This window comes from Leucoraja erinacea, chromosome 43, assembly GCF_028641065.1.
Source record: "Leucoraja erinacea ecotype New England chromosome 43, Leri_hhj_1, whole genome shotgun sequence".
NCBI lineage: Eukaryota > Metazoa > Chordata > Chondrichthyes > Rajiformes > Rajidae > Leucoraja > Leucoraja erinaceus.
The window spans coordinates 1,391,071-1,418,397 of NC_073419.1; the positions used below are offsets into that span (position 1 = coordinate 1,391,071).

Genomic DNA, 27,327 nt, shown 5'->3' on the forward strand with positions numbered 1-27,327 from the left:
CACCACTTCCACTGGGAGCTCATTCCACACCGCCACCACCCTCTGCGTAAAGAAGTTCCCCCTCATATTACCCCTAAACTTCTGTCCCTTAATTGTTCTTCCTGAGGACATTAAAAAAGACTGGTCTGCCCCAACAGCTGCTGACAACCTTCTACCGCTGCACCACAGAGAGCATATTAACGTATGGCATCTCTGTGTGGTATCTCAGCTGCACGGAGGCGGAGAGGCGAGCTCTTCAGCGCGTCGTCCACAGAGCGCAGAGGATTATTGGGACACAGCTACCAGCCTTGGAGGGCATCTACCACACACGGTGCCTCAGGAAGGCCGTCAGCATCCATAAAGACTCCTCACACCCTTGTAACGGACAGTTCGAGCTACTTCCCTCCAGCAGATGTTACAAGGCCTTCTACGCCCGAACCTCCAGACTCATTCCCAGAGCTATAGTGGCTCTGAACCGGCCCTGCTGAGTGCCCCCCATCCCCCCTGGACTGTCTCCCTCAGATGGTCACGAAGCAGTTTATTTATTTTTTATTTTTCTGACATCGGTTGGAAACTGCATACTAAATCTCGTTGCACTGATGTGCACTGACAATAAAAGATATTATTATTATTATTATTATTTACCACATTGATTATGAATATCGACACTTACCGCACAAGATTTTCTTTGTAACTGATATTGATTTTGGATGGAGTCAGGGTGAGATTCCCTTCTTGGTCCATGAAGCTCTCATCACTCATGTCATAGTAGCCGTTGGTCAAGAGCCGGGGACTGCGGCGGCACAGGCAGGGCGAGCCGGTTAGAGGGTTCAGACGGCAGGGTGAACAGGAACTCTCACTGGTCATCAGTGAAATGCTGCAAGCAACAACATCCAAATCACAGTGCACTGGTACACATGTTGCTTCATTGAAACTAAATGCTGGAGTAACTCAGCAGGACAGGCAGCATCTCTGGACAGAAGGAAAGGGTGATGTTTCCGATCGAGACCCTTCTTCAGAAGACCCGCCTTCATTCCTTCTCCCCACAGATGCTGCCTGGCCCGCTGAGTTACTCCAGCACTTTGTGTTTATCTTTGGTGTAAACCAGCATCTGCAGTTCCTTCTTATGCATTGATTGATTGAACGATACAGCATGGAAACGGGCCATTTGGCCCATCGAGTTCACACTGACCATCGATCACCTGTTCACACTGGTTTAGATTGGGTTAAGTTAGTTAGTTGTTACATGTACCGAGGTACAGTGCAAAGCAATTTTGTTGCGTGCTATCCAGTCAGCGTAAAGACTACATATGATAACAATCGATGTGTCGGAAGGAACTGCAGATGCTGGTTTAAACCGAAGATAGGCACAAAAAGCTGGAGTCTAAAGAAGGGTCTCGACCCGGAACGTCACCAATTCCTTATCTCCAGAGACCTGTCTGACCTGCTGAGTTACGACAGCTTTTCATGCCTTTCTTAAGAAAACAACCAATCTTATTAAGACTCAAACCACCATGGGCAACATGTACAGGGACACCATGGGTTAACATGGATAGTGTGTGCTAAGGCAGATCAGCCAAGGTGGAAGATGGTCTTCAACCCTGGGTGAGTAACCTCACTGAAACCTGCATTACAAAACACAAAGTACTGGAGTAACTCAGCGGCTCAGCCTGCATCTCAGGAGAAGCTTGGGCGGGTTGCAACCCAGCAGCAGTAATATTGATTTCTCCAACTTCAATTGACCATTGCTTTCCCTCTCTCTCTCTCTGTCCCTTTCCCTTCCTAGTTCTCTATAACTAGTTTCACTGTCAATAGCCAATAGACAATAGGTGCAGGAGTCGGCCATTCGGCCCTTCGAGCCAGCACCGCCATTCAATGTGATCATGGCTGATCATCCCCAATCAGTACCCCGTTTCTGCCTTCTCCCCATATCCCCTGACTCCACTACCTTTAAGAGCCCTATCTAGCTCTCTCTTGAAAGTATCCAGCGAACCTGCCTCCACCGCCCTCCGAGGCAGAGAATTCCACAGACTCACCACTCTCTGTGAGAAAAAGTGTTTCCACATCGCCTTTCTAAATGGCTTACTCCATTTTCACACAGAGAGTGGTTAATCTCTGGAACTCTCTGCCACAGAGGGTAGTTGAGGCCAGTTCATTGGCTATATTTAAGAGGGAGTTAGATGTGGCCCGTGTGGCTAAGGGGATCAGAGGGTATGGAGAGAAGGCAGGTACGGGATAAGTTGGATGATTCCATGATCATATTGAATGGCGGTGCAGGCTCGAAGGGCCGAATGGCCTACTCCTGCACCTAATTTCTATGTTTCTATTCTTAAACTGTGGCCCCTGGTTCTGGACTCCCCCAACATCGGGAACATGTTTCCTGCCTCTAGTGTGTCCAAATCCTTAATAATCTTATATGTTTCAATGAGATTCCCTCTCATCCTTCTAAACTCCAGAGTGTACAAGCCCAGCTTGTCCTCCTGATTAATTTACTGATTGTATGACTCCTTGTAACCTGTTTGTGGTTTCATATATAATGTCATGTTATTTAGTTCCAAACCTAGTCTAATGACTATAAAGGATGGAACATTACAGGTAAAGCCGCAAACCCTGTTAACACTCCCCACACCCTGGGCAACCCCCGCATGTGCAGGCCAACTTCCTCCAGGTACGGCATCTGCAATAGCTCCACATAGATAGACTGTGGCTCAACAACACAGAGAGACTGATAGACTGTGAACACAGTGACTGATCAACAGCACCTTCCCCTCAGCCAACAATGAACCATTCTACATTTCTTCATCATCGCCTTTGAACTGTTGGACCGCCTTACGCTTCCATATCTCTGGAGTTCCTCAGCCCTGACTCTCAGTCTGAAGAAGGGTCCCGACCCAAAACATCACCCATTCCTTCTATGCAGAGATGCTGCCTGTCCCACTGATTTTCTGCAGTATTCTGTGTCTATCTCTGACCTGTGGAGAGGCCTGGTTGTTTAATGTTCTGGGCTGCGTCCACAACTATCTGCAATAGCTTGCGGCCTTGGGCAAAGCAATTGCCAAACCAAGGGTCTCGACCCGAAACGTCACTGATTCCTTCTCTCCAGAGATGCTGCCTGTCCCGCTGAGTTACTCCGGCTTTTTGTGTCTATCTCAAGCTGTGATGAACAGGAGTAAACGGGTCCTTTTTCACAATGGCAGGCAGTGACTAGTGGGGAACCGCAAGGCTCAGTGCTGGGACCCCAGCTATTTACAATATATATTAATGATCTGGATGAGGGAATTGAAGGCAATATCTCCAAGTTTGTGGATGACACTAAGCTGGGGGGCAGTGTTAGCTGTGAGGAGGATGCTAGGAGACTGCAAGGTGACTTGGATAGGCTGGGTGAGTGGGCAAATGTTTGGCAGATGCAGTATAATGTGGATAAATGTGAGGTTATCCATTTTGGTGGCAAAAACGGGAAAGCAGACTATTATCTAAATGGTGGCAGATTGGGAAAGGGGGAGATGCAGCGAGACCTGGGTGTCATGGTACACCAGTCATTGAAGGTAGGCATGCAGGTGCAGCAGGCAGTAAAGAAAGCGAATGGTATGCTAGCTTTCATTGCAAAAGGATTTGAGTATAGGAGCAGGGAGGTTCTACTGCAGTTGTACAGGGTCTTGGTGAGACCACACCTGGAGTATTGCGTACAGTTTTGGTCTCCAAATCTGAGGAAGGACATTATTGCCATAGAGGGAGTGCAGAGAAGGTTCACCAGACTGATTCCTGGGATGTCAGGACTGTCTTATGAAGAAAGACTGGATAGACTTGGTTTATACTCTCTAGAATTTAGGAGATTGAGAGGGGATCTTATAGAAACTTACAAAATTCTTAAGGGGTTGGACAGGCTAGATGCAGGAAGATTGTTCCCGATGTTGGGGAAGTCCAGGACAAGGGGTCACAGCTTAAGGATAAGGGGGAGATTCTTTAAAACCGAGATGAGAAGAACTTTTTTCACAGAGAGTGGTGAGTCTCTGGAACTCTCTGCCACAGAGGGTAGTTGAGGCCAGTTCATTGGCTATATTTAAGAGGGAGTTAGATGTGGCCCTTGTGGCTAAGGGGATCAGAGGGTATGGAGAGAAGGCAGGTACGGGATACTGAGTTGGATGATCAGCCATGATCATATTGAATGGCGGTGCAAGCTCGAAGGGCCGAATGGCCTACTCCTGCACCTAATTTCTATGTTTCTATGTTTCTATGAACTCCACTGCTTTCTACACTGCACTGATAGAAATTGCTAAGTCAATTAAGTCTTGCCGAATATCCTTGGTCCTTGGAAATAGAAGCATTTCTCACTGCTTTCCAAAAAAACAAAACTCGCTTAGGCATCTAGGAGGCTCCCAACCCGAAATGTGAGTCTGAAGATGGGTCCTAACCCCGGATGGTCACCTAGTTATTTTCTTCAGAGATGCTGCCTGACCCACTGTTCCAGCTTGTTCCAGCATGTTGTGTCTAGCTCTGGTATAAACCAGCATCTGCAGTTCCTTTATCTTAAATTATATTTCACTTGGGCCTCTATTTGGCCAGGCAAGCCAACCCTAAAAATATCAGCCCCCAACTAACCGGCAAACTAAAAATGTTTTCCTTACGGGCCAGTCCCACTTGGCGATTGTTTAGGCAACAGCCGGTGACTGTCATAGTCGGAGCAGGTCGTTGAGAAATCGGCGACAACCCCTACGTCATCCTGGTGACAACCTACGACAGCGCCTAGGTCAGAAGAAGTCAAGCTACGCTCAATGGCGTCAAACCCACTGACGGCGAAAAATGTTCAACATGTTGGAAATTTAGCGGCGACCCGAAAGACGCCACGACTGAGGAGACTAATCCCCGCAAACATGTGACGACAAACTAGTCACCTGTAGTTGCCTAAAAAAAATCGCCTACGTGGGACAGGCCCGTAAGGATCATTTTTTGCAGATGTCACATCATAGACAGTGTTATAATGCAGGGAAACTGGAATGAGCATCTGGCTACCTTTGTAGGATCCTTTCAGGAGATGCTTCTTTCTGAACCTTCTTCGGAAATACCTGTGCAGCTGCAATAAGGACTTTGTTAGTCATAAGAAATGGTCAGACAAACTGACTTAAACCAATACATCCAGCAGTCTCAAGGAACATTGGCTATCTGCATCTATTGAAATTCTGAGCATCTACAGGAGAACAGACCAAAAAGCTTAATAGATGGTAAGGGAGGAGGGGAATAGACAAGGTGAATGCACAATATTTTACCCAGGGGAGGACAATCAAGAACCAGAGGGAATAGGTGGTAGGTGAGAATGCAAACATATAATAGGAACCAGAGGGCAAATGAAGTTTAATGCGGATAAATGTGAGGTTATCCACTTTGGTAGCAAAAACAGGAAGGCAGATTACGATCTAAGTGGTGTCAAGTTGGGAAAAGGGGAAGTGCAATGGGATCTGGGGGTCCTTGTACATCAGTCTATGAACGTAAGCATGCAGGTACAGCAGGCAGTGAAGAAAGTGAATGGTATGTTGGCCTTTATAACAAGAGGAATCGAATATAGGAGCAAAGAGGTCCTTCTGCAGTTGTACAGAGCCTTAGTGAAACCACACCTGGAGTATTGTGTGCAGTTTTGGTCCCCTAATTTGAGGAAGGACATTCGTCCTATTGAGGGAGTGCAGCGTAGGTTTACAAGGTTAATTCCCGGGGTGGCGGGACTGTCATATGCTGGAGAGAATGGAGCAGCTGGGCTTGTACACTCTGGAGTTTAGAAGGATGAGAGGGTATCTCATTGAAACATATAAGATTGTTCAGGGCTTGGACAGGCTAGAGGCAGGAAACATGTTCCCGATGTTGGGGGAGTCCAGAACCAGGGGCCACAATTTTAGAATAAGTAGTAAGCCATTTAGAACGGAGATGAGGGAACACTTTTTCTCACAGAGAGTTGCGAGTCTGTGGAATTCTCTGCCTCAGAGGGCGGTGGAGGCAGGTTCTCGGGATGCTTTCAAGAGAGAGCTAGATAGGGCTCTTAAAGATAGCGGAGTCAGGGGATATGGGGAGAAGGCGGGAACGGGGTACTGATTGGGGATGATCAGCCATGATCACATTGAATGGTGGTGCTGGCTCGAAGGGCCGAATGGCCTACTCCTGCACCTATTGTCTATTGTTTATTGAAACTTCGGCATTCAGAGTGTGGTGAGTGTATGGAACTAGTTGCCAGAGGAGGTAGTACCATAAACGGCAATGATAGGAGAGGGATACAGCTTTTTTCCACCAGTAGTAGCTCTACTCAAAAATCTGCAGCCTCCTTTTGCTCTGATATTTTATTTAATTCACATGTTTAATCAATAATGTTTTATTATTAACGTTTAATGTTTTATGTGTCATTCTTAACTGTCACTGTATGTCATGTTGTCACTTGCGGGCGGAGCACCAAGGCAAATTCCTTGTATGTGAATACTTGGCCAATAAACTTATTCATTCATTCATTCATAGGGCAAAAGTGTGTAATTGCGACTAGTGCAGTAGGGGCATTTTAGTCAAAGGCATGCAGAACCATTTGAGAAACAAATGTCCCCGATATGGTGATATTACGATAACATTTAGATGCTTAAAATAACTCTTGCCCAGAGTAGGTGAATCGAGGGCCAGAGGACATAGGTTTAAGGTGAAGGGGAAAAGATTTAATAGGAATCCGAGGGCTGACTTTTTCCCACAGAGGGTGGTGGGTGTATGGAACGAGCTGCCAGAGGAGGTAGTTGAGACTGGGACTATCCAAATGTTTAAGAAACATTTGGACAGGTACACGGATAGGACAAGTTTGGAGGGATATGGCAGGTGGGACTAGTGTAGCTGGGACATGTTGGCCGGTGTGGGCGAGCTGGGCCATAGGAGCTGTTTCCACACTGTATCACTCTATGAACAATAAATATGGAGACCATGATATTAACAATAGTTTGGTTTAGTTTATTATTGCCACATGTTGCGAGTACAGTGAAATGGTTTTTGGTTGCGTGCTACCCGGACAGTGAAAACACTATACATGATGACAAGCATGCCTTCCACACTGTGCAGTTAAAGGATAAAGGATATAACATTTAGTGCAAGATAAAGTCTGATTAAAGATAGCTCCGTTTCCAATGAAGTAGATGGGAGGTCTAGGCCGCACTCTAGCTGGTGAGAGGACGGTTCAGTTGCCTGATAACAGCTGGGAGGAAATTGTCCCTGAATCTGGAGGTGTGTGCGTTTTCACACTTCTGTACCTCTTGCCCGATGGGAGAGGGGTGAAGAGGGTTTGGCCGGGGTGAGTTTGGTCCTTGATGATGCTGCTGGCCTTGCCAAGGCAGCGCGAGGTGTAGATGGAGTCAATGGGAAGGAGGTTGGTTTGTGTGATGGTCTGGTCTACATCCATAACACTCGGCAATATGTTGCAGTCTTGGATTTAATGCTAGTTAACTTTATTAAGTTGATTTTGTTTTACTTACCATGTAACGAGGCTGACAAATAATGTGATCCAGGATACATTTCTGCTGTTTGATTATTCTTCAGCAGTCTAGAATGGATGAAGACCTGTTAAAAGGGGAACAAAACAAATGATTGTTGTATTCAAGAAAGAACTGCAGATGCTGGAAGATCGAAGGTACACAAATTGCTGGAGAAACTCAGCGGGTGCAGCCGCCTCTATGGAGGGAGCGAAGGAAATGGGCGACGTTTCGGGCCGAAACCCTTCTTCAGACTGATGGGGGTGGGAAGGGAGAAGGAAGGAAAAGGGGAAGAGGAGGAGCCCCCATCAGTCTGAAGAAGGGTTTCGGCCCGAAATGTCGCCTATTTTCTTCGCTCCATAGATGCTGCTGCACCCGCTGAGTTTCTCCAGCAACTTTGTGTACCTTCGATCTTCCAGCATCTGCAGTTCCTTCTTGAGAACAATCTCAAGGATTGGCATGCAGTTTCGTAAACAGAGTGACGCAAGTCAGATATCTAAAGTGGAACTGAAGATAGACACAAAAAGCTGGGGTAACTCAGCGATCAGACAACATCTCTGGAGAAAAAGAATAGGTGATGTCCCTCCTTCAGATGCTGCCTGTCCCGCTGAGTTACTCCAGCATTTTGTGTCTATCTTTAGTTTAAACCAGCATCTGCAGTTCCTTCCTCCACATCTACAGTGGAACAATAGTACCGCTGTGTTGAGGACTTTTCAAACACAGCATCAAATTCCCCAGTACCTAACGTGATTTTTATTTATAGAACAGTTGCACATTCCCATGGACTGACGTACACTGGGGTCATTTCCTATCAGACAACATCTGACAAAAGCTGCTCAGACTGAAGCTGCTCAACTTCCCCGGTTGTCTGCCTTTTATTCCAGCAATGTTTTCAAAGTCGCACAGCTTGTTTGAATTAATGAAAGCATAGTCAAACGCCACGAAAACAGGCCCTTCAGCCCAACTCGTCCATGCCGACCAAGACGCCCATCTAAGCTACTCCCATTAGCTCGCATTCATGTTCATGATCATAAGTGGTAGGAGCAGAGTTAGGCCATTCGGCCCATCAAGACTGCTCCACCATTCAATCACAGCTAATCTATCTCTCCCTCTCAACCCCATTCTCCTGCCTTCTCCCCATAACTCCTGACACCCCTACTAATAGCTTTTGGCCCATGATGAAGAAACATTAATATCCTTCCTAATGGGGCTGTCCCACTGCACGAGTTAATTCAAGAGTTCTCCCGAGTTTCCACTGATTCGAAGACTCGGAGAATTACGGTAATAGCCGCTCGGAGGTACTCGGGGCTCTCGTGGACATTTTTCAATATGAGCCGCTAAGAGACGTCCCGAGCTCCGACGTACCCGCTACGTACATTCTACATGCTTCCATGAGTTTGATTTTTTTTTAAACCCGGGAGAGCTCTTGGGTGATCTCGTACAGTGGGACGGGCCCATTACTTAATCTTGATTAGAATTGAACAAGGCAACGAAAGGGTGTTTTGTATGTGACAATTGGTATCTCTCGGTGACCAGGTACAGTCGAGGTTTGTGGGAATCGGCAAAGTAAGATTAGACGTATTACCCCTTGTCTGGGAATGTGTTGAAGGGTGGATGGTAAATGTAAACATGAAATGGTAGAGAAGATAACGAAGCTTGTTTTCCCTTCTGTGAGGAGTTACAATAGATCACCCGCGTCCCCTTCCGCGAGTAGCATAGATACATTGTAGTAATTGAGAGGCTTATGATTGGCTTGGAGAGGGGATGGAGGCGTGGGCCACCTGAAAGGTGAGATAGCATAATGTCAAGATGCCCTTGTAATGTGTTTGACTTGTATTAACCATCTGTTGTTGAATCAGACTAACATAAGCAAAAAGTATGTCATGATTAATGAAATAACTGGTACCCATGTAGCTGATAGAATATTTTCATAGAGTAGTATCTAACAAAAGTTGTTTACTGCACAGTATAACTGTTGGCTAATTCTACAGTGAAGTCAGAGAACTGGTGCGCCGTCTCTCCATGATATCATGCAATAAAATCTCAAAGCAAATCTGCCAAGTCTCTGCATTTCATTTTCCATTAATTTCCCTCTAAATTAATTTCTTCCACAACCCATATCCCTCTAAACCTTTCCTTTCCACGTACCTGTCCAAGTGTCTTTTAAATGTTGTTAGGGTACCTGCCTCAACTACTTCTTCTGGCAGCTCGTTCCACATATTCACCGCCCACAGTGTGAAAAAGTTGCCCCTCAGTTTCCCATTAAATCTTTCCCTTCTCACCTTAAACCTATTCCCTCTGGTTCTTGAGTCCCCTACTCTGGGTAAAAGTGTGCATTCACTTTGTAAATCTTGTTTATATCAACAGGACAATGGTGGAAAGGGTCAAGAGCTTCAAATTCCTGGGCGTGCACATTTCCGAAGATCTTTCCTGGTCCCAGCACACTGAAGCAATTATAAAGAAGGCACATCAGCACCTCTACTTCCTGAGAAGATTACGGAGAGTCGGAATGTCAAGGAGCACTCTCTGGAACTTCTACAGGTGGACAGTAGAGAGCATGCTGACCGGTTGCATTGTGGCTTGGTTCAGCAACCTGAACGTCTAGGAGTGGAAAAGAGTTCAAGTTCAAGTTCGTGAGTTTATTGTCATGTGCCCCTGTTTAGGACAATTAAATTCTTGCTTTGCTTAAGCACACTGAACATAGTAGGCATTTACTACAAAACAGATAAATGTGTTCATATACCATGATATAAATATATACACACATGAATAAATAAACTGGTAAAGTGCAAATAACAGAAAGTGGTTATTAATAATCAAAGTTTTGTCCGAGCCAGGTTTAATAGCCTGATGGCTGTGGGGAAGTAGCTATTCCTGAACCTGGTTGTTGCAGTCTTCAGGCTCCTGTACCTTCTACCTGAAGGTAGCAGGGAGATGAATGTGCGGCCAGGATGGTGTGGGTCTTTGATGATACTGCCAGCTTTTTTGAGGCAGCGACTGCGATAGATCCCCTCGATGGAAGGGAGGTCAGAGCCGATGATGGACTGGGCAGTGTTAACTACTTTTTGTAGTCTTTTCCTCTCCAGGGCGCTCAAGTTGCCGAACCAAGCCACGATGCAACCGGTCAGCATGCTCTCTACTGTGCACCTGGAGAAGTTAGAGAGAGTCCTCCTTGACAAACCTACTCTCCGACTGCAGAAAGTTGTGACCACTGCCCAGTTCATTATCAAAAAGGCTGCCATCATCATCAAAGACCCACACCATCCTGGCCACACACTCATCTCTCTGTTGCCATCAGGTAGAAGGTACAGGAGCCTGAAATCTGGTACATCCAGGTTCAGGAATAGCTACTTCCCCACAGCCATCAGGCTATTAAACACAACATCAAACAAACTCTGAACAATAACAGCCTATTGCACTTTATCTGTTTATTTATTATGTGTATATGGTCTGTGGTCTATAGAAACATAGAAATTAGGTGCAGGAGTAGGCCATTCGGCCCTTCGAGCCTGCACCGCCATTCAATATGATCATGGCTGATCATCCAACTCAGTATCCCGTACCTGCCTTCTCTCCATACCCTCTGATCCCTTTAGCCGCAAGGGCCACATCTAACTCCCTCTTAAATATAGCCAATGAACTGGCCTCGACTACCCTCTGTGGCAGAGAGTTCCAGAGATTCACCACTCTCCGTGTGAAAAAAAGTTCTTCTAATCTCGGTTTTAAAGGATTTCCCCCTTATCCTTAAGCTGTGACCCCTCGTCCTGGACTTCCCCAACATCGGGAGCAATCTTCCTGCATCTAGCCTGTCCAACCCCTTAAGAATTTTGTAAGTTTCTATAAGATCCCCTCTCAATCTCCTAAATTCTAGAGAGTATAAACCAAGTCTATCCAGTCTTTCTTCATAAGACAGTCCTGACATCCCAGGAATCAGTCTGGTGAACCTTCTCTGCACTCCCTCTATGGCAATAATGTCCTTCCTCAGATTAGGAGACCAAAACTGTACGCAATACTCCAGGTGTGGTCTCACCAAGACCCTGTACAACCGCAGTAGAACCTCCCTGCTCCTATACTCAAATCCTTTTGCTATATAGGCACACTGAACTTTTATCTCCTGTTCTGTATTATGTTTACATATTCTGTTGTGCTGCAGCAAGCAAGAATTTCATTGTCCTACCTGGGACACATGACAATAAAACTCTCTTGACTCTTGACTTGATCTATTCCCCTCATGATTTTATACATCTCCGAGATCATCTCTCAGCCTCTTGTGCTTCAAAGAATAAATTCCTCGCCTAACCTCTCCCTATAGCTCCAGCTCTTGAGTCCTGGAAAACACCTTTGTAAATCTTCTCTGTACTCTTTCCAGCTTAATGTCAGATTGTGGAGATTCGGTATGTCAGAGAGGATTCTCTTCATCTTCCGCAGATCATATTGACTGGTTGCATCACGGCCTGGCTCGGCAGCTCGGACTCCCAGTGATGAAGGAGATTGCAAAAAGTGGTGAACACTGCCCGGTCCATCACAGGTTCAGACCTCCCCACCATCAAAGGGATTTGTCGCTGCCTCCAAACGACAGCCAGCATCATCAGAGACCCCCATCACCCTGGCCACACACTCATCTCACTCCTACATAGAAACATAGAAAATAGGTGCAGGAGTAGGCCATTCGGCCCTTCGAGCCTGCACCGCCATTCAATATGATCATGGCTGATCATCCAACTCAGTATCCTGTACCTGCCTTCTCTCCATACCCCCTGATCCCTTTAGCCACAAGGGCCACATCTAACTGCCTCTTAAATTTAGCCAATGAACTGGCCTCAACTCCCTTCTTTGGCAGAGAATTCCAAAGATTCACCACTCTCTGTGTGAAAAATGTTTTCCTCATCTCGGTTCTAAAAGATTTCCCCCTTATCCTTAAACTGTGACCCCTTGTTCTGGACTTCCCGAACATCGGGAACAATCTTCCTGCATCTAGCCTGTCCAACCCCTTAAGAATTTTGTAAGTTTCTATAAGATCCCCCCTCAATCTTCTAAATTCTAGCGAGTACAAGCCTAGTCTATCCAGTCTTTCTTCATATGAAAGTCCTGACATCCCAGGAATCAGTCTGGTGAACCTTCTCCGTACTCCCTCTACAGCAAGAATGTCTTTCCTCAGACTAGGAGACCAAAACTGTAAGCAATACTCCAGGTGTGGTCTCACCAAGACCCTGTACAACTGCAGTAGAACCTCCCTGCTCCTATAGTCAAATCCTTTTGCTATGCCCTCAGGAGCTTGAAAACCTGGACAGCGTGGCACAGCGGTAGAGTTGCTGCCTCACAGCGCTGAATGGCCTACTCCTGCACCTATTTTCTATGTATCTATGTTTCCTGCCTCTAGCGTGTCCAAACCCTTATATGTTTCAATAAGGACCCCTCTCATCCTAAATTCTAGAGTATACAAGCCCAGTCACTCCATTCTCTCAGCATATGACAGTCCCGCCATCCCGGGACTCAACCTTGTGAAGAGAGGTGAACGACCCTTCCATAAGCTAGGGTACTGTCCGATTCACCTCTACCCCATTGCGGACATTGGACTTTGTCTGTGGAACTGGTGCGCTACAATGCTGAGAACTATATCCTGCACTCTGTATCTTCCCCTTTGCTCCACCTATTGTACTGGAGTTTGACTTGATTGTAATTATGTACGGTATTACTGGATCTGTTCGGACAGCGTGCAAAACAAAGCTTCTCAGTTTAGCTCTTCATTGCATCTCGGTACATCTGACAATAATACCTCTAAGCCTAAATTCTAGTGCATTCATTGCACTCATTAAATCGCACAAACAGGCATCTAGCCCCAAAGCTGATCCAAAGCTGATGTTTATGCTTCACAAGGACTAATTCTATTCACTCTCCTAAAGCCCTATTAACGTATTATTTCACATCCTTGTCTCTCATGTCTCATCTCATTCTATTTGCTCTTAAGTACATCTCTGCCGGACATTGCGAGCCCCCAGTGTGGCAACAAGCTCCACGTTCTAACCATTTACGGGGGGGGGGGGGGGGGGGGGGGGGAAAGCTTTCCCCAATTTCACAACAAATCCCATGAATGCAATCCCAATTCCACAGTCGTAGAAACATAGAAACATAGAAAATAGGTGCAGGAGGCCATTCGGCCCTTCGAGCCAGCACCGCCATTCATTGTCATCATGGCTGATCGTTCCCTATCAATAACCCATGCCTGCCTTCTCCCCATATCCCTTGAGTCCACTAGCCCCTAGAGCTCTATCTAACTCTATTTTAAATCCATCCAGTGACTTGGCCTCCACTGCCCTCTGTGGCAGGGAATTCCATAAACTCACAACTCTCTGGGTGAAAAAGTTTTTTCTCACCTCAGTCTTAAATTACCTCCCCTTTATTCTAGGACTGTGGCCCCTGGTTCTGGACTCGCCCAACATTGGGAACATTTTTCCTGCACCTAGCCTGTCCAGTCCAGTATAATTTTATATGTTTCTATAAGATTCCCCCTCATCCTTCTAAACTCCAGTGAATACAAGCCTAGTCTTTTTAATCTTTCCTCATATGACAGTCCCGTCATCCCAGGGATCAATCTCGTGAACCTACGCTGCACTGCCTCAATCACAAGGATGTCCTTCCTTAAATTAGGAGACCAAAACTGTACACAATACTCCAGATGTGGTCATTTAGTTTGCTCTAAAAAAATACTTTCTTTACATGTTATTGGTTTTATTAACATATTCCCTGGTTCTCAGACACAAGGAGCAACTATCGAATAGAGTGATAATCCATGTGCCTGCATTTGGTTCATATCCCTCACAACCCATGTATATGTCCAAGTAGCTTTTAAAGTATCTTTGAGCAGTCAGAAGAAGGGTCCCAACCCAAAACATTACCCATCCTTTTGGTCCACAGATGCTGCCTGACCCGCTGAGTTTCTCCAGCACTCTGTGAAACGTCACCTATCCATGTTCTCCACAGATGCTGCCTGACACGCTGAGTTACTCCAGCACTCTGTGAAACGTCACCTATCCATGTTCTCCACAGATGCTGCCTGACCCGCTGAGTTACTCCAGCACTCTGTGAAACGTCACCTATCCATGTTCTCCACAGATGCTGCCTGGCCCGCTGAGTTACTCCAGCACTCTGTGAAACGTCACCTATCCATGTTCTCCACAGATGCTGCCTGACCCGCTGAGTTACTCCAGCTCTCTGTGAAACGTCACCTATCCATGTTCTCCACAGATGCTGCCTGGCCCGCTGAGTTACTCCAGCACTCTGTGAAACGTCACCTATCCATGTTCTCCACAGATGCTGCCTGGCCTGCTGAGTTACTCCAGCACTCTGTGAAACGTCACCTATCCATGTTCTCCACAGATGCTGCCTGACCCACTGAGATACTCCAACACTCTGTGTCTATCAAGTGTAGAAAGCATTTTATCGGGATGTATCACAGCTTGGTTTGGGAACAGCTCCATCCAAGACCGCAAGAAATTACAGCGAATTGCGGACGTAAACCAGACCGTCACACAAACCAACCTCCCTTCTATTGACTCCATTTATACCTCACGCTGCCTCGGTGTGACAGTTGGTTTTGTATACAGCCGTCACCATTGGCGACTCACCAGCAGCCTCACGAGAAGGTCCAGCCACAACTCCACGATCAGACCCACTAATTGGCCTCATCTACACACGGGTTACGAATGGTGAGATTGTAGGCAAAAGGGGCTTCTGGAATAAATGTAACACAAATGTCTGGCTCAGCTAAGTGTGTCGTTTGTTCTTTGCTTTCTGCCATGGGGTTCGGTAGATTCTACAACTGGTGACCCCGACGTGATTTAAACACGCAGCCACACACAAGGCCAGCAGCATAATCAAGGACCAGTCGCACCCCAGAACTCCCTCGTCTCCCCTCTCCCATCGGGCAAAAGGTACAGAAGTGTGAAAACGCACACACCTCCAGATTCAGGGACAGTTTCTTCCCAGCAGCTGTTATCAGGCAACTGAATCATCCTACCACAACCAGAGAGCGGTCCTGAACTACTATCTACCTCAATGGTGACCCTCGGACTATCATTGACCAGACTTTGCTGGCTTTACCTTGCACTAAACGTTATTCCCTTATCATGTATCTGTACATTGTGCGGGGCTCGATTATAATCCGGTATTGTCTTTCTGCCGACAGGTTAGCACACAACAAAAGCTTTTCACTGCACCCTGATTGATACAGCACATGCTAGCATAAACTAAAACTGGAAGTGAATTGAATTGTCTTTCAAAAGCTGTGATAGTCCCTGCCTCAACTACCTCCTCTCGTTCCATACACCCACCACCCTCCGAGTTAAAAGGTTGCCCCTCAGATTCCCATTAAATCTTTCACCTCTCATTTAAACCTATCTCCTCTGGTTCTTGATTCCCCTACGTTGAGGAAAATACCCTATTAATTCCCCCATTGAATGCAACATCTCCAAGTTTGCGGATGACACAAAGCTGGAGGGCAGTGTTAGCTGTGAGGAGGATGCTAGGAGGTTGCAAAGTGACTTGGATAGGCTGGGTGAGTGGGCAAATGCATGGCAGATGCAGTATAATGTGGATAAATGTGAGGTTATCCACTTTGGTGGCAAATACAGGAAAGTAGACTATTATCTAAATGGTGGCCGATTAGGGAAAGGGGAGATGCAATGAGACCTGGGTGTCATGGTACACCAGTCATTGAAAGCAGGCATGCAGGTGCAGCAGGCAGTGAAGAAAGCGAATGGTGTGTTAGCATTCATAGCAAAAGGATTTGAGCATAGGAGCAGGGAGGTTCTACTGCAGTTGTACAGGGTCTTGGTGAGGCCACACCTGGAGTATTGTGTACAGTTTTGGTCTCCAAATCTGAGGAAAGACATTCTTGCCATAGAGGGAGTACAGAGAAGGTTCGCCAGACTGATTTCTGGGATGTCAGGACTTTCATATGAAGAAAGACTGGATAGACTCGGCTTGTACTCGCTAGAATTTAGAAGATTGATAGGGGATCTTATAGAAACTTACAAAATTCTTAAGGGGTTGGGCAGGCTAGATGCAGGAAGATTGTTCCCGATGTTGGGGAAGTCCAGGACAAGGGGTCACAGTTTAAGGATAAGGGGGAAATCCTTTAGGACCGAGATGAGAAAAACATTTTTCACACAGAGAGTGGTAAATCTCTGGAACTCTCTGCCACAGAGGGTAGTTGAAGCCAGTTCATTGGCTATATTTAAGAGGGAGTTAGATGTGGCCCTTGTGGCTAAGGGGATCGGGGGGTATGGAGAGAAGGCAGGTACGGGATACTGAGTTGGATGATCAGCCATGATCATGTTGAATGGCGGTGCAGGCTTGAGGGGCCGAATGGCCTACTCCTGCACCTATTTTCTATGTTTCTATGATATATAGTCCAAAACACAAAAGTCCAAAGTTCAGGTCCAAGGGTCTCGACCCGAAACGTCACCCATTCCTTCCCTCCAGAGTTGCTGCCTGTCCCGCTGAGTTACTCTAGCATTTTGTTTTCAATTAACCAATGTGTGTAACGGTGCAATGCGCAAGTTCTCCTCCAGTTGTAAGAGCTTTACTTAACATTGAGGAAGTCAAAAACATAAAATTCAGCTTCAAACCAGGACAGGATATGCTGTATATAACGGTCTTGGCACAGTTGGCCTGACATTCGTACTGATAAAACTCCACCAATTTAACATAGGAATGTAGAATTTGACAGACACGGAATGCATGACGACTGAGCACTGTCGGGCTTTGAAAGGAGACCACAGCTAAGGATTTGTACTTGTTTTTGCAGATTGTTTATATTCAAATCCAGGCCCACACTACTGCTGCAAGATGACGTCTGTGGTAACCACAGGAAACCGCACGGAACTGCTCTGCTTTATTCAGCATGTTTGCAATTAAAAGTGGGCAACTCGACAAAGAGAGAGAAAAACAAAAAGAAATATCCAACTGACAAACGCAAAATACGGTGTGGCGCGAAACAAGGAACTGCAGATGCTGGTTTACCAAGGCAAGACACAGAGTGCTGGAGTAACTCAGCGGGTCAGGCAGCATCTGTGGAGAACATGGATAGGTGACGATTTGGGTCGGGACCCTTCTTCAGATGCTGCTCTGCTCAATGTAGCTCGTATCCTTGCATCCCTCTCATGAGCACATCTTTCCCCGCCAACAATGGGCCATTGTGGGCTCCACCCTTCCTGAGGTCGTCTGTTGCCGACCCTGTTTTGTTCTGGCCTCTATCTTTCTGTCTGAAGAGGTGTCAAAAGACCCAACACGTCACCTATTCCTTCTCTCCGGAGATGCTGCCTGACCCGCCGGGTTACTCCAGCATTTTGTGTCTATCTTGGGTATAAACCGGCATCTGCAGTTCCTTCCGACACATTTGCCAGCCTTTGGAGAGTCACGTTGCACGGTGGCGCAGCGGTAGTCGCTGCCTCACGGCGCCAGAGACCGGTGTTCGATCTTGACTACAGGTGCTGTCTGGACGGAGTTTGTACGTTCTCCCCGTGACCTGCGTGGGCTTACGCTTGGTGTAAATTGTAACTTGTCCCTAGTGGGTGTAGGATAGTTCTCGTGTATGGGGCGATCGGAGCAGACCTGGTAGAGCAGACCTGTTTCAATCAATCACTGTTACACTGTTGTTATGTTGCCTCCAGCAACAAGAGCATTAATTACATTGATGAAGTTTAAAGCTAAGCAGCTCTATATTTTGGATGAAAACAAAATTTGGCTTCAATATCAGGAGAGGATATGCTGAATGTAATGCCCCCTGTCCCACTTAGGAAACCTGAACGGAAACCTCTGGAGACTTTGCGCCCCACCCAAGGTTTCCGTGCGGTTCCCGGAGGTTGCAGGTAGTGGAAGCAGGTAGGGAGACTGACAAAAACCTCCGGGAACCTCCAGGAACCGCACGGAAACCTTGGGTGGGGCTCAAAGTCTCCAGAGGTTTCCGTTCGGGTTTCCTAAGTGGGACAGGGGCATAACAGTCTGAAGAAGGGTCTCGACCTGAAACGTCACCCATTCCTTCTCTCCAGAGATGCTGCCTCACCCGCTGAGTTACCCCAGCATTTTTTGTGTCTATCTGGGAAACAGTCAATAGACAATAGACAATAGGTGCAGGAGTAGGCCATTCGGCACGACATTGGTGCTGTTAATCTGGAATTCTACAGCACTGTCACCCCTTTCCTCTCTCTGCCTCTACTTCAATGAAAGCATTTAGAATCGCATATTCCCCAGTCCCTTGGGAAGATGGGAGACACACAGCATAAGGATTGAATAGTGTATTTAATGCCCGACAACTAGAACAATCGGAAACATGTCCATACCTGTATGAAATGTGTTGTCATCTACACATCTGTTGGTTTGGTGGTGATTCACACAAACAAGTGTTTTAGCGAACAGTATCTCTTTTAGATTTTAATCGCGTAACATGGGCGAGGGGATCATTTAAATCGAGTGCGTTTTTAAGTAACTCAGCGGGTCAGGCAGCATCTGTGGAGAACATGGATAGGTGACGTTTCACAGAGTGCTGGAGTAACTCAGCGGGTCAGGCAGCATCTGTGGAGAACATGGATAGGTGACGTTTCACAGAGTGCTGGAGTAACTCAGTCAGTCAGCGGGTCAGTCTGATTGTGGGAGGAGGAGAGACATCTGGAGAGGTGGGGATTGGGGGCACAAAGCCTGGCAAGTGATAGGTGTAAGAATTGATTTGAAGATCTACTCACATCAACTATACTGATCTGTAAAGACCCGGTGAGATTAAAGTATTTGTTGAAGAAGGAACTGAAGATGCTGGTTTAAACCGAAGATAGACACAAAAAGCTGGAGTAACACAGCGGGTCAGGCAGCATCTCTGAATAGAATAGAATAGTTTCTTTATTGCCATTGTAACATGAACCATATACAACGAAATTTAAAAATGTCAGCCAGTCAGTGCACCATTCAAACATTTCTAAAAGCTAACGATACATACAAGGTAAAATATTTAAAAAAAAGATAAACTACTAAAATAAATATCATGAAAATAGCCGCAACCCTCCATCCTTCTGTCGATTTCACAGTGTACCACAGTCCCTTAGTATGTATCGCCCCTGCGTTCCTTGGCGGCTACATTTAGTGCCTTTATAGCAGTGGGGTAAAAACTGTTTTTAAGTCTGTTTGTCCTTGTCCTTGTCCTTGTAGATCTGTACCGTCTGCCTGACGGCAACAGTTCAAACAGGGAGTGTCCAGGGTGGGAAATGTCCTTTATAATACTCTGGGATTTTTTGATGCAGCGGGAACTGTGTAAGTCCTCCAAGGTGAGGAGAGGGCAGCCGACAATCACTCTGGGCGTTGTCAGAACGTGGAGAGGCGACGATTCAGGTCAAGTCAAGTCAAGGTTATTATCATGCCCCAGATAGGGCAATGAAATTCTTGCTTGCTGCAGCACAACATAATACAGAACAGGAGATAAACATTCAGTGTGTGTATATACCATAGGTCGAGACCCTTCCTAATTATGACATGTACTCGGGAGAGAGAAATATATTCAGCTAGTTTTCCTATATATATATATATATATATATCTATATATATATATATAATATATTCAGCTAGTTTTTTATATATATATATATATATATATATATAATATATATTCATATATGTTTATATATATATATATATGTATATATATATATTTGTGTATATATATATATATATATATATAATACATTCAGATAGTTTTCCTATATATATATATATATATATATATATATATAATACATTCAACTAGTTTTCCTATATATATAATATATTCAGCTAGTTTTCCTATATATATATATAATATATTCAGCTATTTTTCATATATATATATATATATATATATATATATATATATGCAAACTAGCTGAATATATTATATATATATATATAGGAAAACTAGTGTGTGTATATATATATATATGCATTTGGTTTTGTTTGTTGAGCTGATTATGTGACTTTTACACGGGCAGGTTGATCTCAAATGCATGGGATAATACTGGACAGCAAAGATACTAGAGCGGAGTCTTTACTGGACAGTGAGGCTGAAAGCAGCCCCCGGCTCACAGCCCCGGTTACAAAGGCATGTACTACTACTAACAATGGGACATTTAGCAGAGCTAATCCCGGTGTACTCACACTGTAAGTGTCTCTCCCCTCGCCACCTTCCTCCTGCTTGCAGCCACACACGCCTTGTCCGCACACAGACACACTTGAAACAACCCGCTGCACTTAGTGCCTTAGTATTTGTATTCGTCCAGAGACTGAATCTGCAAATCATTTGCAGTCTTTCAAATGCAGCCGACGTTTTTTGCTACAAACTGCGCCGGCCGGGTCCTAAAGCCCGGACGCACTCATAACCAAAGATCCTGCAGCTCGCTATAGGATCTTTGCTCAGAGCAGGACAGGACACAAACAAAAATGCTGGATTAACTCAGCGGGGCAGGCAGCATCTCTGGAGATAAGAAATACGGGACGTTTCGGGTCGAGACCCTTCTTCAGACCTATCTTCACAATGAATGTCATTGTTCTATCTGGGACATATTACAATAAAACACAAGTTTATGAGAAGGAACTGCAGATGCTGGTTTAAACCAACAAAACACTAGTGCCACTTCTCTGGGAGGTGGGAGGTTTAATTTCATAGGAAATTATCATTCTGTGTTAATAATCTCCAGTCCTTCAAATCCACCCAACAATTTTAAATTCTGATTTCATACTAGACGAGAAAAAAAAGTATTGGGTGATTTCACAGGGTGATTTCAAGTGGAGGACATGCTAGACATCCGGTACATGTTAGTGGATGGGAAAACACGCACTTTCCCACCCGTTAAAAACATAGAAAACGGCCAGGTTTTGATCTGCAATTTATTGTGCCAGTCGGGATGACCGTGAAGCACAGCGACCTAGATTTTCAGGCAAAAAAAAAGATAGAAAGTAAGGTAAATTAAAGAGGGAGCTGGAGGTGCCAATCCAGCGGAAATGCTTAGCAGACATTTGCCGTGGAGATTTAAAGATCCAAAATATCGGGAATTATCGCGTTTGCTCGCTGAATTTCATCAAAAGTAAGGCATTATTAACTTACTTTTGATTAAATTCAGTGAGCAAACGCGATAATTCCCGATATTTTGGATCTTTAAATCTCCACGGCAAATGTTTGCTGTTCACTTCCGCTGTTTTTCCACCTTCAGTTCCCTCTTGTAATTACCTTACTTTCTATCTTTTTTTTTGCCTGAAAATTTAGGTCGCTGTGCTTCACGGTCACCCCGACTGGCACAGAAAATTTCAGCTCAAATGTCGGCCGTTTTCGATGTTTTTAACGGGTGGGAAAGTGCGTGTTTTCCCATTCACTAACATGTACCGGATGTCTAGCATGTCCTCCAGTTGAGATTTTCGGTCACGTGGGTGCGGATCTACGCTCCAGTGACCTTTCGTGAAATCACCCTATTGAACAAGGAAGGACACAAAGTCTGAAGAAGGGTCTCGACCCAAAACGTCACCCATTCCTTCTCTCCAGAGTTGCTGCCTGTCCCGCTGAGTTACTCCAGCTTATCTGTGTCTCTCTCTACAGAGTGCTGGGTAACTCATAGAGTCTGTGGAGAACATGGATAGGTAACGTTTCACAAAGTGCGTGAGTAAAGCAGCGGGTCAGGCAGCATCTGTGGAGAACATGGATAGGTGACGTTTCACAGAGTGCTGGAGTAACTCAGCGGGTCAGGCAGCATCTGTGGAGAACATGGATAGATGACGTTTCACAGAGTGCTGGAGTAACTCAGTGGGTCAGGCAGCATCTGTGGAGAACATGGATAGGTGACGTTTTGGGGTATTTCAAGCATTTAATATTTTTAATCTTGATAATTCAGTGCAGTTTTTAGATTGTGAATTGATCTATTTTTTTTTGGGGGGGGTGGGGGGGGGGATTTGCTTGAATCAGATATTTTAAATAAAATATGTCGTTAGATTCAGATTCAATTTTAGATTCAGATTCAATTTTAATTGTCATTGTCAGTGTACAGTACAGAGACAACAAAATGCATTTAGCATCTCCCTGGAAGAGCGACATAGCAAATGATTTGAATAAATAATAATAAGTGTCCGGGGGGGGGGGGGGGTGATTGGCAGTCACCGAGGTACGTTGTTGAGTAGAGTGACAGCCGCCGGGAAGAAGCTGTTCCTCGACCTGCTGGTTCGGCAACGGAGAGACCTGTAGCGCCTCCTGGATGGTAGGAGGGTAAACAGTCCATGGTTGGGGTGAGAGCAGTCCTTGGCGATGCTGAGCGCCCTCCGCAGACAACGCTTGCTTTGGACAGACTCAATGGAGGGGAGCGAGGAACCGGTGATGCGTTGGGCAATTTTCACCACCCTCTGCAATGCCTTCCGGTCGGAGACAGAGCAGTTGCCATACCATACTGTGATGCAGTTGGTAAGGATGCTCTCGATGGTGCAGCTGTAGAAGTTCACCAGGATCTGAGGAGACAGATGGACCTTCTTCAGTCTCCTCAGGAAGAAGAGACGCTGATGAGCCTTCTTGATCAGAGTTGAGGTATTGTGGGTCCAAGAGAGGTCATCGGAGATGTTGACTCCCAGGAACCTGAAGCTAGAAACACGTTCCACCTCCGTCCCGTTAATGTGGATGGGGGTGTGCGTGCCGCCCCTGGACTTCCTGAAGTCTACAATGAGCTCCTTGGTCTTCTTGGAGTTAAGGGCCAGGTTGTTGTCAGCGCACCATGCTGCTAAGTGCTGGACCTCCTCCCTGTAGGCCAGCTCATCGTTGTTGCTGATGAGGCCAATCACCGTTGTATCATCTGCATACTTGATGATGGTGTTAGTACCATGTACAGGTGTGCAGTCATAGGTGAAGAGGGAGTAGAGGAGGGGGCTCAGCACACAGCCCTGTGGAACGCCGGTGTTCAGGGTGAGGGTTGAAGAGGTGTGCTTGTCTAACCTCACAGACTGGGGTCTGTTGGTTAGAAAGTCCAGTATCCAGTTGCAGAGGGAGGGGTCGATGCCCAGGTTACCGAGTTTGGTGATCAGTTTTGATGGTATAATGGTGTTGAATGCTGAGCTGTAATCGATGAACAGCATTCTTACGTAAGTGTCTCTGTTGTCGAGGTGGGAGAAGTGCCGTTGAGATGGCATCCTCCGTACTCCTGTTCTTACGGTAGACAAACAAATAGGGATCCAGTGTGGGGGGTAGGCAGCTTTTGAGGTGTGCCAGGACCAGCCTCTCGAAGCACTTAGTGATGATGGGGGTAAGTGCAACTGGGCGGAAGTCGTTGAGGCTTGCCGCAGTGGAGTGTTTTGGCACTGGCACGATGGAGGTGGTTTTAAGGCAAGTGGGGACAACTGCTTGGGCAAGTGACAGGTTGAAGATGTCAGTCCAGACGTCTGTCAGCTGCGCAGCACAGGCCCTGAGCACGCGCCCGGGGATGCCGTCAGGGCCAGCAGCCTTACGTGCATTAGTCCTACTCAGTGCCACGTACACGTCGTAGGGGGTGAGTGTGAGGGGTTGGTGATCGGCAGGTAGCACAGCCTTGATGGCTGTCTCTAGATTGTCCCTGTCGAAGCGGCCATAGAAGTGGTTCAGCTCCTCAAGGAAGGAGGCGTCGCTGGATGTGGGGGTGGTGTTGGAGGGTCTGTAGTCCGTGATGGCCTGGATGCCTTGCCACATGCGTCGGGGGTCGGAGTTGTTGTTGAAGTGCTCCTCAATCCTGAGCTTATGGCAGTGCTTGGCCTTCCTGATGCCCCTCTTCAGGTTAGCCCTGGATGAACTGTAGGCTCGAGCATCGCCTGACCTGAAAGCGGTGTCCCGTGCTTTCAGCAGTAGCCTGACCTCGCTGTTCATCCATGGCTTCTGATTCGGGTATATGGTCACCTGTTTGAGGGAGGTGACACTATTGATGGTGGAGTTTATAAAGTCCAGAACAGAGGATGTATAGGAATCAATGTCCGTGTGGGAGTCAAGGGTGGCCTGGGCTGCAAACGCCTTCCAGTCAGTGTTTCCAAAACACTGCTGAAGTGTGAAGTCCGCTTCCTCTGACCAGACTTTAACTGTCCTTACAGTTGGTTTAACCCGTCTGATGAGTGGGGAGTACTTAGGGAGCAGGAACAATGAGACGTGATCAGACTGACCAAGGTGGGGGAGGGGGGTGGCTTTGTAAGCTTCAGCCATGTTGGTGTAGACTTTGTCCAGTGTCTTGTCTACTCTAGTGGGGAAGGATACATGTTGGTGGAATTTGGGGAGTACAGTCTTCAGGTTGGAGTGATTGAAGTCACCCGCAACAATGAAGGCTGCCTCGGGGTTGTGAGTCTGTTGTTTGCTAATGGCAGTATGCAGCTCTTTCATTGCAAGCTTGGCATTAGCATCAGGAGGGATATAGGCTGCAGTCACAACAGTGGAGGTGAACTCTCTGGGCAGATAGAACGGTCTGCATCTAACCAAGAGGAACTCAAGGTTAGCTGAGCAGTGACTCTCGATGATGGTGCAGTCTGTGCACCATGCTTTGTTTACATAAATACACAGGCCCCCCCCTCTGGTCTTACCAGAGTCTGATGTCCTGTCCGCTCGGAGTAAATGACGCCCCGATAGCTGGATGGCGCTGTCAGGAACGTCGGTGTTGAGCCAAGTTTCCGTGAAGATCAGGATGTTGCAGTCCTTGATCCAGTTGTGGGAGGTGATCCTAAGCTGGAGTTCATCCATTTTGTTTGCCAGTGAGCGCACGTTGGCGAGGAAAAGGCTAGGAATCGCTGCCGTGTGTGGGGCTAGCTCTAACCTGGCCTTTAACCCACCTCTGTGTCCCCGGCGGTGTTTTCGTACCCGTCGCCATCTGTTGGTGCTTCTGGTGAGCCGGCTAATAATTTGGTGCTTTTGGTGGGCCGGTTAAATATGGTTAATAATTAAAATTAGAAATACAGGGGGAAATGTTACACCTAGAGAACAAGAAAACACGACCAACTATTTGAGGTGATCCACTCCTGCTATTCAGTTCATAGTTTAGATGCTGCCTGTCCTGCTGAAATGTTTAATGTATTTTGTGTTTTTATGACATTTGGCAGATCAATTTCCATCCTGGGATAAATAAAGTTCTATCGTATTTTATCGTATCAAATTACGCTGATATTTGGTGTTTAGAGCTTTAGAGTTTAGAGATGCAGCATGGAAACAGGCCCTTCGGCCCACCGATTCCACGCCGACCAGCGATCCCCGTACACTAGCACTATCCTACACACACTAGGGGCAATTTACCATTGACGTACAAACTTGTGCGTCTTTGGAATGCGCTGTATATAAATATTGGCGTACACTCTGTGCTACATGGGCCCGTCTATAATAATCCTCCTCTAATGAGGGTGGGGGGGGAGGGAAGATTTAATAGGAATCTGAGGGATACGTTTTTTACACAAAGGATGGTGGGTGAATGGATGGCGGGACTGTCATATGCTGAGAGAATGGAGCGGCTGGGCTTGTACACTCCGGAGTTTAGAAGGATGAGAGGGCATCTCATTGAAACATAAAATATTGTTAAGGGTTTGGACACACTAGAGGCAGGAAACATGTTCCTGATGTTGGGGGAGTCCAGAAACAGGGGCCACAGTTTAAGAATAAGGAGTAAGCCATTTGTACGGAGACGAGGAAACACACTTTTTCACACAGAGAGTTGTGAGTCTGTGGAATTCTCTGCCTCAGAGGGCGGTGGAGGCCGGTTCTCTGGATACTTTCAAGAGAGAGCTAGATAGGGCTCTTAAAGATAGTGGAGTCAGGGGATATGGGGAGAAGGCAGGAACGGGGTACTGATTGGGAATGATCAGCCATGATCACATTGAATGGCGGTGCTGGCTGGAAGGGCCGAATGGCCTACTCCTGCACCTATTGTCTGTTGAACGAGCTGCTGGATGTGGTAGTTGAGGTTGGTACTGTTGCAACTTTTAATAAACATTTAGACAGGAAATCTCAGAAGTTCATATGTGATAGGAGCAGAATTAGGCCATTCACCCCATCGAGTCTACTCCACCATTCAATCATGTCTGATCTATCTCTCCCTCCCAACACCATTCTCCTGCCTTCTCCCCATGACCCCTGACACCCGTACTAATCAATAATCTATCTACCTCTGCCTTAGTTTAGAGTTTAGGCATACAGCATGGAAGCAGGCCTTTAGGCCCACAACGAGTCCACACCTTATGATAGGACAAGTTTAGAGGGACAAAACGTACAGGAAAGAACTGCAGTTGCTGGTTTAAATCGAAGGTAGACACAAAATGCTGGAGTTACTCAGCGGGATAGGATGCCATCTCTGGAGAGAAGGAATGGGTGACGTTTCGGGTCGGATGAAGGGCCTTGACCCAAAACATCACCTATTCCTTCTCTCCAGAGATGCTGCCTGTCCCGCTGAGTTACTCCAGCATTTTGTCTAGCCCAGGTTTGGAGGGATATGGGCTGAACACAGGCAGGTGGGACTAATGTAGATCGGGCATGTTGGTCAGTGTGGGTAAGTTGGGCCGAAGGGCCTGTTTCCACGCTGTAACTAACTGTACATAAACAGTCATTTATTTGGCTTGTGCTTACAAATGCTTTTGAAAAAAATAATATTCAACAAAACGCTAAACCGAAGGTTCTATTTGTTTTTAAACTCGAAAGAGAATTCTACATCTGGTGGACAGAATGGGTTAGTTTTCAAGCTCCAGAAATGTTGGAACAGTTTAGATGGTAAAACATGCCATAATATTTGTAACAGAAGTGAACATACCGTCGTTAGGACCATGGGGAAGCCTTAGACGGCAGTCAGGTCATTGGAGAGATCCAATCAAAGATTATAGAGGAGCAAGAAAGACC

General features: G+C 46.3%; 1 protein-coding gene across 3 annotated transcripts in view; it reads right to left on the reverse strand.

The window, feature by feature from the left end:
* Positions 1–20,857, reverse strand: part of tmem71 (transmembrane protein 71) — a 51,303-nt gene extending 30,446 nt beyond the window's left edge. Inside the window, exons 1-4 of one of the 3 annotated variants that reach the window (XM_055664708.1) lie at positions 18,800–18,975; positions 7,461–7,545; positions 4,990–5,050; positions 653–856 (exon numbers count right to left, since the gene is read on the reverse strand). In XM_055664708.1, coding sequence (XP_055520683.1) covers positions 653–856; positions 4,990–5,050; positions 7,461–7,545; positions 18,800–18,820 — 371 coding nt within the window. In that variant the 5' untranslated portion in view covers positions 18,821–18,975. Of the gene's footprint in view, positions 1–652; positions 857–4,989; positions 5,051–7,460; positions 7,546–18,799; positions 18,976–20,633 lie in introns of those variants that run through there. The other 2 variants (XM_055664712.1, XM_055664709.1) reach the window with 2 other exon arrangements.
* Between the last annotated feature and the right edge of the window lie 6,470 nt (positions 20,858–27,327).